The 13605-nt window shown below is 44.8% G+C and overlaps 1 protein-coding gene across 2 annotated transcripts; it reads right to left on the reverse strand.

The window, feature by feature from the left end:
* Positions 1-90: 90 nt before the first annotated feature.
* Positions 91-13361, reverse strand: ezh1 (enhancer of zeste 1 polycomb repressive complex 2 subunit). 2 transcript variants are annotated; one of them, XM_047572486.1, is made up of 21 exons: positions 12538-13360; positions 11852-11934; positions 11481-11664; positions 11223-11342; positions 10636-10758; positions 10223-10340; positions 9826-10053; positions 9167-9269; positions 8725-8888; positions 8489-8580; positions 8221-8377; positions 7026-7210; positions 4174-4265; positions 3997-4025; positions 3767-3892; positions 2499-2677; positions 2128-2223; positions 1923-2004; positions 1747-1827; positions 1577-1661; positions 91-1479 (listed from the first exon to the last, which is right to left on the reverse strand). In XM_047572486.1, the coding sequence occupies exons 3-21, from the start codon at positions 11658-11660 to the stop codon at positions 1419-1421; spliced, it is 2301 nt and encodes a 766-aa protein (XP_047428442.1). In that variant the 5' UTR covers positions 11661-11664; positions 11852-11934; positions 12538-13360; the 3' UTR covers positions 91-1418. The 2 variants fall into 2 exon arrangements, with proteins under 2 accessions (XP_047428442.1, XP_047428443.1); XM_047572487.1 differs by lacking the exon at positions 11852-11934 and having other exon boundaries at positions 12538-13361.
* Between the last annotated feature and the right edge of the window lie 244 nt (positions 13362-13605).

A 13605-nucleotide genomic window follows, 5' to 3' on the forward strand; every position in this document is an offset into this window, starting at 1 on the left:
GTTGTTTACGTGTTCTTTCTTTAAAGTTTTTTGTTTTTATTGCAGCAGTGAGTCGCGATTAACACACGAAAGGACGAGGAGACACCGCCATTAATGTATAAAGTTAAACTTTTATTTTTATAGGCATACACTGTACATAGCATTAAACTCCATTTTGTTCTTCTCTGTTGAGAAAGATCTCATTTTAAAGGGAGGGGGCTTCAAATGAAATCCGAGTGAATGACAAATCTGGACGTACAAAAGAGAAAAGATGATAAATTATATTTTACATTCACATGTGGGGGACTTTAGTATTTGGTCAAACATTGACAAGTTTACTTTTCCCATTGTCATAACAACCACTGCTAATTGCGCAAGACGTCCACAAGGGTTCATCCGCCTTCCCGCGTGGAATCATTTGGCACTTTATCGTATTTCTCATCAAGACATTTACTCTCCGACTACTTCTTAATAGTTTGCCCGGTGAAAGGCGTGAGTCTGGCCTCAAGATTGCGTAAACATAATGATAAATGTCTGCTGTCTGTAAGTTGCTCTGACTGCCAATAACAGGATAATGCGTACAATGAAAGGAGGGATGAGATCTCTTCACCACCATCTACAGGTTACATTCAGTCAGTCGGTTTCTCGTCCGGGTTGCCTATTTTTGCTGAAGAATGATATAAATGCACAATTACTTTATTCTCTGTAAAGACGTGGTGACCCTAGCTTGCTGAAAAGGGTTCGCAGGGGAACATGCCAAGCTGTCAAACCTGGTCACGTCCCTCTGCAGAACAACCGGAGGGTAACATCATACTACAAACACTGAGTGACCGCACAGGAACGGCATCTGACGGAAGCTAAATGCTGTGGCTAACGTGTGTTAATGGATGGGTTTGTCAGAAGACGGCAACATGCATTTCACTGATTATCATTAGGTATGCTGTAAAAGCTTGTATTATGTATTGAGATGTCAAACGAAAAGCCAGTCTATAAGTACAGTAACAGAACAGCTCAGAATAACACACTGTATAACGGATAAATGCAGCCTTATTGACAAGATGGAATAAAAACGTGTGAGATCCTCTTGGTGCAGTAAGCAATATGGATTAATAATGTTTCCACTTTAAATAGTTTAGTTTAATAAGCTTGGTGTATACAGTTTTGCAGGTATGTAGGTAGGTAGGTAGGTAGTTAGGTAGGAGGGCAGATGATGGGGGAGAGCTAGCGGCTGCCACTGGGGGAGGTGGTACTGTATGGTGTTTGCAGAGCAGGAGCACCTGCAAACAGTGGGGAGGGACTTTCTATTTTTGGAAGTGCAGCAGAGGGTGCAGCGACTGTTTAAAGAAACCTGCCAGCTAGATGTGATGCCGCAGAGAGGGAGAGGAAGCGATAGTGGGTGGCCGAGGAGGACAGGTTACGCAGGTGCGGCGCCGATGAAGCTAAGTCATGTCTACTTCTCTCTCTATTCCCACATATTTGAGGGCATCCGCTTGGCTGTATCTGTGGGAATAAACGGTGAAGGAGTAAAAGAGCGCAAATTAGTGAACGGCTTTGAAGCTGATGGGTAGTCACAAAAACGAAAGTCGTGCGGCTCTACCTATAGTCAAAGAAGAGCTCTTCTCCTTGCAGGATTGCCCGTTTGGCAAAGATCCCGATGCGGTGATCTCCATTCACCATCACCACTGCAGAGGCAGTAAACACAACACACTCAACCAACAAGAACCCCTCTGAATTCACATCACATATGAAACTGACTCTCTCCCTCACCTTTTGCGTAGCAGTTGGGGTTAACCGAATGGTTTGCGAAGCGGATTTTGTTCCCCTTCCGCGTGGCATCCACGACAAAGTCTATGTGGCAACACGGAGTCACATTAAATACGTATTAATACGAGTATGTAGTATGTCTGGCTTATGTTATTAGGGGAAGAGTAAGGAGCACTTGCCATTGTTCAAGTTGAAAAGGAAGCTCGACATGTATTTGTCGTAGATCCTTCCCCGTCGGTCAGCTTCGTCCTGAGAGATCAGCTGCTCATGCACACGCAGGTAAAACAACACTTTCATGTTAAGTATGGAGCTTGGCTCCCCGGGGGGGGAAGGGTGTGAACAATACATTTAAAAGTAAAAGCTGAGCAGACTGCTCGGACTTGCCTCTCCGCAGTATTCAGATATGAACTCATTCTTCTGAACAGACTCTTTGATGAAGGTGCCCCACCCGGCCACATCTGACGGGGCCAACAACAGGTGCTGAAAGAGAGAAGGGAGGTTGGGGGCGGCTGTGGGTCGGAGGTGGAGCGGCTTGTGTCGTTGTCCGTGAACAGGCGCACGGACCGCGTGAAAAAGTGTCCTTGAGCGAGACACTGCACCCAGTGAATGGCGCCGGTGTGTGAATGCGCGTGTGATTGTGTGAATGAATGGTTAAAATGACACTGTGTCTGTAAAGTGCTTTGAGTACATATGTATAAATACGAACCTGAATATAACATTTCAATTTCTCTTTCAACTAAAGTCATCCAGTGTACCTTCTTTAAGCCTCTCTGGATGCTGCAGTTCTTGCAAGAGACCACTTTGCTGTCCCAGTGGTCTGCAGCCCCACAGGTCATGCAGAGATCAGGGTCACACTCCCTCACGGCCAGGTAGCACGGACACTGTTTGGTGTTGCACTGAGTCTTACACCTGCAGCCTGGGAAGCGGTTCTGGCCTAAAAAAAAAACAAAAACAAAAAAAACATTCAGACACACAGTTGGTGTGAAAGGGAAATCGCTGACAAGGTTTTTGAGCAATACAGCAATGCAGAAATATAATACACTATGTGACTTGGCAGAACACAATGCGATCAGAATAAGTAATTCTCCTCAAAACACAGTGGCAGCGAAGGAGCTGAGTGATGCTGAGGGGTTCACCAGTCAGAGACCTCTGCTGGCAGATATGCTGAAATACAATTTTGTAGCGAGTAACATAACACCCTCAGGGAAGATGAGCGGAAGGCTCAGGCAAGAATAACTCGAATGTCTTTCAGCCTCCTATGCTTTGAGAAAAACGTCAGCAACAAGAACTCCAGACGTTTCTCTCCTCTGCCGCATCGGTTTAACCTCCCATTCTCAGCCCGTGTGGGTTTTTTTTTTTTTTTTTTTTTTTTAAATGCATTGCTTAGCGGGAACCGTTTGACTCATACTGATGTTGGAGATGATGTTGTACACCAGGCACGGAGCCTGTCACATCTCTTTGATTTCTCGCCAGGTCTTTGGAGCACACACATGTGGAAATGGGGGCTGCTTCCTGTTTGGGTCAGGCTCACCACTGCTACGGGAAAAGGCGAGGTAGCAAGGAGGAGGAGGGGGGAGAGGGAAGGTGAATGAACAGATGTACAAATGAGGCAAAAGCGTCCTTTCCAAACCACAACAAAAATGTTTACCCCGTCTTATCCTCTGTCTCTATTGTAGGCTCTCCTGAGGGCAAAATACAAAATGCATTCCTCCACCATGTGGCCATTTCGGAAAACACAGTTCTGGGTCATTGCTTCTGCAGCAAAAGCCTCATTGTGAACACAGCTCTGTGTTAAACAGACACCCACCTCTCCCCGCCAGAGGACAGTTTCTCCTCTGACCGCTGCCAGAATGCTGCAGAATCGTTTTACATTCTGCTGCCCTGCTCTATTATAGCCTGGCAAGATGGCTTTAGAACTGCTGAGAGCTGTCAGTGGAAAATGCGGTTAGAATAGTCTTTGTATAAGACGCATGCAGCATGCGAGACACTGGTGACGGAGGGGGATAAGAAAAGTGTCACTCACACTCGTGTTCACACTGGCAGAATTTCTCGCAAAAATTCTGGGTCATCACACAAGGGCAGGAGCTGTCGCATGGGTGGTCGGGGTGGTCACATGGCTGATAGTTGTACACCTGATTGGATGTGTTATCTGGAGCAACGGAGGACAAAGCACTCAGACGGGCACAGTAATCTGTGGCTTATGTCAGAGGGCATAGTGTGGCAAAAGCTACTCTTTCTGGGAGATGAACATACCTTTCTTAAGCTGAATCTTTGCCCATAACCTGTCAATCAAGCACAAGAGGAGATTTTATTTGGCTTTGTCAAACATTTCCCTAATGTGTTCCACATCGTTTCAGTTAAATCAGGCTCACTCAGGATGAGAAGAACCCCAATAATATGTCAGATGGAAATTATGGTTTAATATCTTGCCTGTGTTTTCTTTTCTTCTTCTGGGGCGAGATGCCTCCATCGTCCAAGGGAACACGATGGATGAGCACCTCTTTCACCGCAAACTCGTACACCTGGGACAAACATCACAAATGTATGTATGATTATGCCATGGAACATACTGCGCTCCCCCATTCCATGCGTTTCCGACGACAACTGCACTGCAGAGGCCAGACATACGCATCTGTGCGCGTGTGCACACACACACACACACAAACACTTCTCGCTGCCAAAACCCAGATTTGGCCTCTTCCCCTACAGACATACATAATGATGCAGCTGGTTTCAGCGTTTCCACTGAGTGAGGCAGTAGGCGTGGAGATCAGCAGGCTAGACTGAAGTTGTTTGGCTGTGGGACAGGAGGGACAGCGGGGCTTGGATGTGGACGGGTGAGGCTGCTTTCTTCGCGTCCCATATGGGTTAAGACTGTTTTATTTATTTCTCTGCAGGGGACCTGAAAGTTAAAAAATTTTGAAATCTAATTTCGCAGTATGTTGCAATCTGTTCTCTGCTAGACCCCCCTAGCACTGCTCACATGACGCTCAAATGACATGAGGCTGGAAATGTCTGAACAACTGCATCACGGGAGGATATCAGAGATGTCACATCTGGTAAGCATTCCTGTTTATGGTGCCACATCTGTATTCAGCCCAATTATTCACACCATAAAACCACAGGCACAGGATGCATGTGTTATTACACTTGCACTGACGCATATGCAAAAGAAATCAGCACATATTTTCTCTGCTTTATTTCAAAATGACTAAGTGTCAGTTCCGAAACGTCCATCGATTAACACTATAAAAACAAGACGTGGTGGATATTTTCGCTAGAAAACAACATCAGAGCCAGTGACACAGCCAGTTACGGTAGTATTGCCGTAAGGACTTCCCTTTAACTTGATGAGGTAATTTCTGATGAAGCTTGCTTTAGTGTGTTTCTTTGCGTTATGGTTCTACTGAAGCATTAAAGATCGTTCAACCGTAATGGGTGTTTTTATTTTGCTTGATAAAGGGGAACCACGCCTCGTAGTCTGTTTACTGGAAGCATTACTATGCATGTTCAAAATCTTACATAAAAGGCAAAGTTTGGTCCAGTTCCTGTAGTGCACAGGTCTTCAACAGGGGTTCCGTGACCCCTAGGGGGTCCGTGCATAGACATAGATACCTAGACGCCGCATTGAGCCCTGAATCGTACAGCAACGTCGCCGCCATCTTGGATGTGGCAAAGTGGAGCGATTGGAGAAGATTCCTCATTAATGTGGAAGTGTACCAACCGGTTTACAGTACAAACCAGATCTCACAGCATTACCTTTCACAGGTAAGGATGAAAAGAGTTTAATGGGTGGAACTGTTGGTAGTTGCAGGTGATGTTGTTCAAATATGCCAATTTGTGATTTCATGCCGGCTGTCACTTGTTGCTAATATGTATGAATATTATCCGGGTAACTGTATACATAAATGTGGTGTTTGTATGTGTTTTAGGGGGCTGGAATGACGCTCCTTCAGACAGACAGTTCCAGGCCATCTTCCGCCATCTGATGGTGCGGTGTGTTTCCAAGCACATTAGGAAATGTGGGAGGATGAGACCGTGTCCCTGTCTGCTTTTGAGAAGTCCTCTTCTCCAGCGGCAGAACAAACTAAAATATAATATAACGTTCATCAATGCCACCAGTGTAGATACGTATATATATGGGTCATTCCTACTATTTGGTGCTATTTCAGTCCACATGACATACTATGGCACAGGGTATTTTGGGTAAAAATGGGCTAATACTTATTTCTAAAAGCTTGGCTTACGTGGTTAACTGTTCTCTACCATCAAATACAATGATATGTATGCAGGACTAGTTGAAATTACAATAATTTATTTTAAACAATAATTAATAATAATAAGAAAAAGAAAAAGAATTAAATAACATATAAATCATTTCATTAGTATTTGTTTCCCAAATATATTAGTGTGTGTATGAATGGGTGAATAAGAGGCATTAACTTAAAGCACTTTGTAGAAATGTGCTTTATGAAGTTCAGTCCACTGCCTTTTATTAGTTTACGGGGCAGAATTGCCACATCCAAGATGGCGGACACATTGACGCATCGCAGCAACGGACCAACCCGCTCAGAGCGGCGCCTACGTATCTATGTCTATGGGTCCGCAGAGGTACTGCAGGTGGTTCACAATATCTTTGGTTGATTAGACATTTATCATATATATATATATCTATATATATATATATATTTTTTTTAACCTGTGCATTATTTGAATATAATGATAATATCATGTACATTTATAAACAGAACTAGGCCGAGTCTAATAAAGAACCCATATAGTAGGTAGGGGGTCCCTACTTAATCTCTCCATCAGATTGGGGGTTCGTAGCTTGAAAAGCTTCAAGTGTTGGAGCGCAATGCTGCATTGATGGAGTAATCTTTATAGACAATTTAACAGATTTTCAAAGTTGCCCAGTTTGTACAAGTTCTCTGTTTAGTTGATAACAATAACCCAATGATGACCTGTGAAGTCCTATGTGTAACAACCTAAAAACATAACACAGATCTAATTTTCCCATTCATGACAACTGGGGGTGAATTTTTGTATAATTAACTCTTTTATATCACGGCTTAAAGTTATGCACCAATGAGGACAAGGCCCCTTTGAATGACAGGAGAGTGCCCTCACAGGTCACCACCTCTGTGCAAAAGCGTCACCAGGACTTTCCTACTTTTGAATTACCCTTGAGTTGAAGACTGGTGCGGCCCTACAGAGTAAACTTCAAAATTATTAGCCAGAGTGCTGAAACTGAGAAGGCGACCAGTGTGTGATTATTTCACCTCCTTGCAGTTCTTGGTACCGATAAGGCGAGCGATGGAGCAGAAGTTGTTGAAGTATGTGCCGTGAAGCACTCTGAACAGAGACTCTTCTGCCCCACTCCACTGGACCACACAGCATGCCTGCTGCTCCCCGTCATCATCCCCTGGACGCAGCTTGGTGGGAGTCTGGCACCGAGAATTCCCCTCTGTTTTACAAACACACACAGTCATACTTAAACACTCAACTGCTCCTTTTTGAATCTAAAGATATGTACTATAGCTGCTTGACAAAGTTTCTGACACATTATATCTGCCCACACATCGCTCTGACTAATTTAACCCTGCATTAACACGCACAACGCTCTCTGGGTGTCATTATTGTGTATCTATATGCACACAGAGGGGTCCATGAATTGATTTAGTGTTTTGGATATTCACCACTGATGCTGCTACACCCACAGCTCAAGGCAGAGAGCCGAATGTTGCCTGGCAACAGGCTGAATTCAGCATTGCTATGGCCACACGCTCCAGCGCTGAGTATCTTTATTAATCTGCTCAACAATCTGTTTTTTCCACATTATCTCAACACGTGTGAGAGAGTCTGCTGAGTCACTGGCTGAGCACCAGTGATTTCCAAAACTAACAGAGACTTCCAGTGAAGCGCCAGTGCTAATGCACAGAAACCCGGGAGCTTCAAGGCGAACAAGAGGACAATAAAAAGCCCGAGGAGATTGCCCTTATTTCCCTCCTGCTGCTCTCCACGTGAATATGTCAACAGAGATTAGACAGAGAAAGCTGGGGAAGAGGGAGTTATGTTCAGGCCGGAGCATGGAAAAATGATATATATTTTCTTTCTTGCTTGGCAAGAAAGGGCTGAAATCAAGAGTGGATGAAAGAATGGAGACATACGAGAGAGCAGGATATGACTTGAAACCTATCATCTCCGTCCAAATTTCAATTTTTAGAAGAACCGCAGTCAGTCAGAGCAGACGGGCTTCCAGAAGAGGAGGGATTTGGAGGAGTTTACTGTAAATGATGCATCTGCTCAGTCATACAGTGACTCAGTGTCTCAGAAGCACATTAAAAGAACGTTCGACCTGTATAAATAACAGAGCAGGCAGACAACTGCGTTACCAAAATTAACCCGGTGTTTTCACTTGCCGAAGAGCGGAAGAAAACCAGAGCAAACCGTGACCCTGCGAGCTCGGCGTCCTACCTGAGGAGGAGGTGGTTTCGTGGTCGCTGTCGCCCTCTTTGCCTTCCTCAGCGGACGGGCCGGGACAAGTGGAACTGGTGGGCCGCTGCTGTCTCCGTCGCCTCCGAGACCTCTGTGACCGTAACATGTTCTGATCCACAAACTCTTTAGCCCCTTTCTTCACAAGAGAACCACATACGGGAAAATGAGAAACGCAAAAAAACGGCAAAATGCAGGGAGCACTTCCGGGCACAGAATGGAAATGGTGCTTAAATAATCACAGAGATACCTGTAACAGGAAGCAGTCCACGCCGCATGGTTCAGTCTCCATGCGGATCTCCTTAGTCTTCCTCTTGTAAACATTGGGCGTAGCGTGAAAGGCTTTATCAAGACAAACAAACACATGTCGACTGTGTTGTCATCGGGTAGTTAGTAGGCGAAAACTGTGTGCTAAATTACCATATGACAAAAGAGCTTGGAAGTCATAGCCACAATCAACTGAAGGAAACTAAGTAAAGTCATTACGGTGGAGGAAACAGTCGTATTTGAAGCAACGCCTGCAGAAGAGCGTGTGGAAGGAGTGTAACGACTGCTCCCGCTGCACAGACTTCGCAAATGGTCCGTCCAGGTTGGGGGTGCAGAGGGGAGGGAGCTTCACGGGGCTGGGGGGCTCCAAGAGGTCCTTGTACCTGAGGAGAAAAGTTTTACTTGGCTTACATGACCATATGTCACTTTTTTTGTGTGGGTGACACAGTGTAGGTATGCTGTTTGGTGGACGTGGAAATGTGTTATGCAAAGTTAGGCTAAAGCTCTTTCAGATGCTGATGCAACTGCTCCTTTGAGGTAAAGAGCCTCAGAGGGAGCCACCATTATTACTTTCAACAGCTAGCGTCTCCATGGTGAACACTAAGCAACAGGCCGCTCTGCATTGTGCGCACAGATCCAGGACTGACTACACTTTTCTTACTTTTCTTTCAGCTCCTCCGTGGTGCCCTTGTAGGGGAACATCGAGGCGATGGCTGTAAATATCTTATCGTTGGGGATCTTCTTGTTGCCGGACAAGTCCCTCACTTCAGGAGACAGTGAAGAGAGATTATAACACAAATGACCCAGATCCACAAAAAAAAATGCTTACGCAATGTGTTCTTTTAAACATTTTGCAATGGCACTCTTTTGCCAGTTCAGTCAGGAATAACGTGTTCCTTGTAAACCGGTTCATGATGTCAGAAGAACAGATTTGTTTTCTTTGTCCAGTGTGGATCTTTCATCCATGCATGTGCTTGTGAACCAGTAGCTGAATGATGGTGTACCCAGGTACATTTCACTATCACTTAGTGTTGGCTGGAGTGTTTATCTTGCCTCCTTTCTCATAAAGACAGATAGGAGAAGCCATTCATTTCTGTAATTAGAGCCAGGCCATATCAGTGACATGAACAAACAAGTTCCCTCACACACAGTGACCACGCAGGGACGTGGGGACAGCTTTAAAGTAAACAAAGCCAGTTCAAGAGCTGCTGTGGCAGGGCGACCTTGTGGCAGCTGTACAGTGTAATGAGAGGAACACTGTGACCCTTGTTCACGCCGTGGCTCAGAGTCTGAACGCACAATGCACTGCCAAAGACTCACCCTCAGTAGTGCTTCTCCTCTTCCTCCTGATGAATGCCACAGCTCCGGCTTTGGTCTCGTCTGCGCCCTCCACAGAGCTCCTCCTCATTGCTCTCTCGTCCTCTTTCTTCCCTGGCACCTCCACCGCCAGCGCCGCCGCCTCCTCCTCTTCCTCCTCCTCATGGTCCGAGTACTGACTCAAAGCTTCCACCAGCTCTTTAAAGATCTCGTCGCTGATGAACCCCCCCTCTGGGACACAATCCTCTTGTCAGAAACTAAAAAAACTGGCAGCACTTAAATAGCCGAGATATTATTAGAGCACATATTTATAGTATATTTCTGTTCTAATGTTGTGTAAATCAAAGGGAAGCGTATTGGATTATGGGATTTGTATTTAGAAAAAGCATTGTACACACACCTCTGTCACCGTGGACACCGTCGTAGTTATCAATGAGTTCCTCCAGGAAGGCCTCATCCTGCTCCAGGACCTCGTCTCCCATGTAGGGGATGTTGTGAAGGAACGTCTCATCTTCCACCTAGAACACAAAAAACTCCTGTAAAAAGTTTGTGGTCTGGTGCTGCATGTCACAACACCAGTCGGAGTCCTTCCAAAACGGTTTCAAAATAAGAAATAGGGACAAATCATTTGATAAATATTCACATGATTCCAGTTATGGCAATTTCATAGTCCAACATAGCTGTAAAAATTAAGAGACAGAGACAATCATCTTCAAATACGGACTTTAGGGAAAGTAAGAGAATATATAGAGAGCATTATGCAGGTGCAGTAACACAGTAATTGCATCTCAATGCATGGGGTGCACTTCATACCATGAAGTTGTGCTGCAGAGGCGACCAGGAGTACATGAACGGGATTCCAGCCACGGTGGATAGTGGTCTCATGGAGACGGCTTGAGCTTTGAATCCCGGGAAGCCGAACTCGACTGAACACATCTGTAAGAGGATCAGATGTGGGGTGGGCTCGACCACAACGTAACTGACAGTTTCATGATTATATAATTGAAGACACATTCTGCTTAACCCTGGACAAGAAAATAAACACACAATAGCTGAGCATTGCTGCATGTGGGAAGAGAAAGATGCTGTTGTGCCCTCTGGCTGTTTATATTATGAACTCCCATAGGACTACGGATCGCTTTTAGACTGCCATATGAACCATTCCTGGCATACCTCTCAATCAGGAGATGTTTTATTAACAAATGACAGTGAGGGCGGATTCAAGAGGACTCAAAGTGAGCGTGACTAAGGACCTTTTTTAACCAAACTATTTGCACAACAATAATACAGTGGAGTTCTAGGTGAGTCAGACAATCCTGGACAAGAGTGCTGCGAGTGAATTGTGTTTCTGTGGTCCTTGTTCTGTTTCTTTCTCCTTTTCAGGCATCTCTCACACATACCTTCTTACTGGGCATAGCTCCACTAGACAGAGGGATGGACTGAATCCTGAGCTTGGACCATTCAGTGTTCAGGATATTTGTCTTCTGCTCAATCTTTTGCCTGTTTAACATGAACAGGGTCTAGAAACAGACAGACAAAAAAACAACAACACGTCAAATGAGACATTCACACAACCCTACACAGTGAAGGCTTCATATGAAGCATGACACAAAGTGAACACCTGCATCAGCAGAAAGTCAGCAGTGGTCACGACCCACCTTAACCTCTTCTGCTTTTTTAAGGCGTTTTAACTGGCGAAGGCGCATGTACTCAGACTTGACCCTCCGTCTCCACTCCAGCAGGCTGCGGGAAGGGACAAAGGAGGATGGCTGAGGTCTCGGAGCCGGCGGGGCAACGCCGGTGCCAGGGGTTGGGGTTTCTGCAGCTGTTTCCTCCATGACTCTTTTAAAAGAGAACAACACTTTATGGCAATCCAGTGCAACTTCACCTCACAGACATATGGACTAAGGGCTACTTTCATCATACAGTGTTCAAACAACTTCTACAACTACAATCAACACATATTATATCCTTATAAACATTTTTTTATGTAATAAGCTTAAACTACAATCCACTTTAATTGTCTTACCTTGTAATAGGGTATGCTACGTCACTTAGCCTCTCATGCAAAAATTAAACTTCCCCATTCAATCTTTGAAAGAGTGCCCCCCTCTGTTGGCAAAACAAAATAGACATCTGATATAAAAAATAAATAAATAAATAAAAAGCCTTCCACAGTGGGGCTTTAAACTGCTCGCCGTGGGGTGCCTTTTATAAATCATGGGTGGCAACTGAGCAAATAGTGAACATGCGAACGGACAACGTGTGCATCAGTGAATACGGTCTACGGATTTAACAGCACGGGTCAAACACATTGCTCAGGAGTGGGCGTGCCTCTTCAGAAAAGCGGAGCAGAAAAGTGCGTAGTACAGTTTTTCTGTGTTGCATAATCGCCTTAATGAACATCAAGTTCAACGGTTGAGCTAAAACAGAATCAAAAATTACTACAACGGCAAATATGAGCAAGTGGAAACAGCCACGGTGCGATTTTTCCCCCCCTCTTGGACTACGAGGCGTGCACACGTTTCAGCCTCAGCTATGAAGTGCGCTACGTCCTGTAGGTGCAGCACCGTGCCAACAGAGCTACACAGTACCCATTTAAATGTAGAACACTTTAAAGACGTGCGCACCAACCACCACAATGACGGCACGTTATTCTAGCGCACGCGTGTGCACGTGTAGATCTCCACATCCAGTGTCGCAGTTATCAAATACCTTTAAATCCACGTCTTGCGTCCTATTTGTTGCGACAACAGCCTGCAACGCGATCAAGTCCCTCTGTGTTTTTTTTGTTGTTGATTTTTTTTTTAAATAGTAGAGAGATCCGGAGCAATTTAAGGCAGTCTTTGCTATGGATCTGACGCAGATATCGTCTCCGTACGGCGAGGGGATCTCAGAGAAATCCCTACATTATCCATGGGCATGGTGCTGGAGGTTGTTGTTGTTGTAGCTTACAAATAGCTGCGCACTTGGCTCGGTTGAACCAACCCGAGCTGGAGGGTGACGTCTTTATTATGATCACAGCCTTTCGTAGCAGAGGAGGATTTATTACTATTCTGCGTCCTGGGAATAAAAAGTAGCGTGGAGCAGCCACGGCACAGCCATTTACACGCGCACACAGGAACTGATGCAACTGGCCGGAGTGCGAGATCGCCATCTAAATGCGTGAGGGCACAACACCATAGAGTTTTATAATAGCGCAAGGGGAAGCAGATAATCATAGCATCCTTAACGTAGCTATACTCTACTGGAGCGAGTCAGGATCGGATAGAAAATGGGATAAATAAAACAAACATCCTAAATAAACGTAGCATCCCAGGATCGGTGATTTGTATTTATTTTATTTTATTTATTATTTATTTTTCGCAAAAAGACCAATAAAATATCCGCAAAGCCTTGGGATACTACAGTCACTCTTGATTATTCTTAATATTAAAATAACGGTTTAACAGTTGAATAATCTCACATGAATTATTAATAGTTAAAAAACAAGCCCCCAGTTTCTTAACATTCCATTGGACGACGGAGAACAGTTGAGTTGCTGTTCAGCACTCCTCCTCCAGGGTGAGCCCAACACATTACGTCCTCCCTTTTTTAAAGGGAGAGACAGAGGGGCTGTGGTGCTGTCACGTACTCCACGTGAAAAACAGAATTCATAGAAACGTAACTGAACTAAAGAAAGAGAGAAACAACAACAACAAAAAAAAGAAAACTCGTGCAGATGTGCGTTTGAAAGAAGTTTGACGTAAAGCAGAATGGCACGAATCCGTGGATAAATCGATT

This window comes from Mugil cephalus, chromosome 20 (genome assembly GCF_022458985.1).
Source record: "Mugil cephalus isolate CIBA_MC_2020 chromosome 20, CIBA_Mcephalus_1.1, whole genome shotgun sequence".
NCBI classification, from domain to species: domain Eukaryota; kingdom Metazoa; phylum Chordata; class Actinopteri; order Mugiliformes; family Mugilidae; genus Mugil; species Mugil cephalus.

What these genes read in the sequence shown, in the direction of transcription:
- ezh1 (XM_047572487.1), bottom strand. Translation starts at nt 11,660, where the DNA reads ATGGAGGAAACAGCTGCAGAAACCCCAACCCCTGGCACCGGCGTTGCC. An exon ending in CCTTTTCAACTTGAACAATG is followed by an intron (nt 1,828 to 1,922) that starts GCAAGTGCTCCT and finishes GTTGCCACATAG; the next exon opens with ACTTTGTCGTGGATGCCACG. An exon ending in GAGCTCTTCTTTGACTATAG is followed by an intron (nt 1,480 to 1,576) that starts GTAGAGCCGCAC and finishes TTATTCCCACAG; the next exon opens with ATACAGCCAAGCGGATGCCC.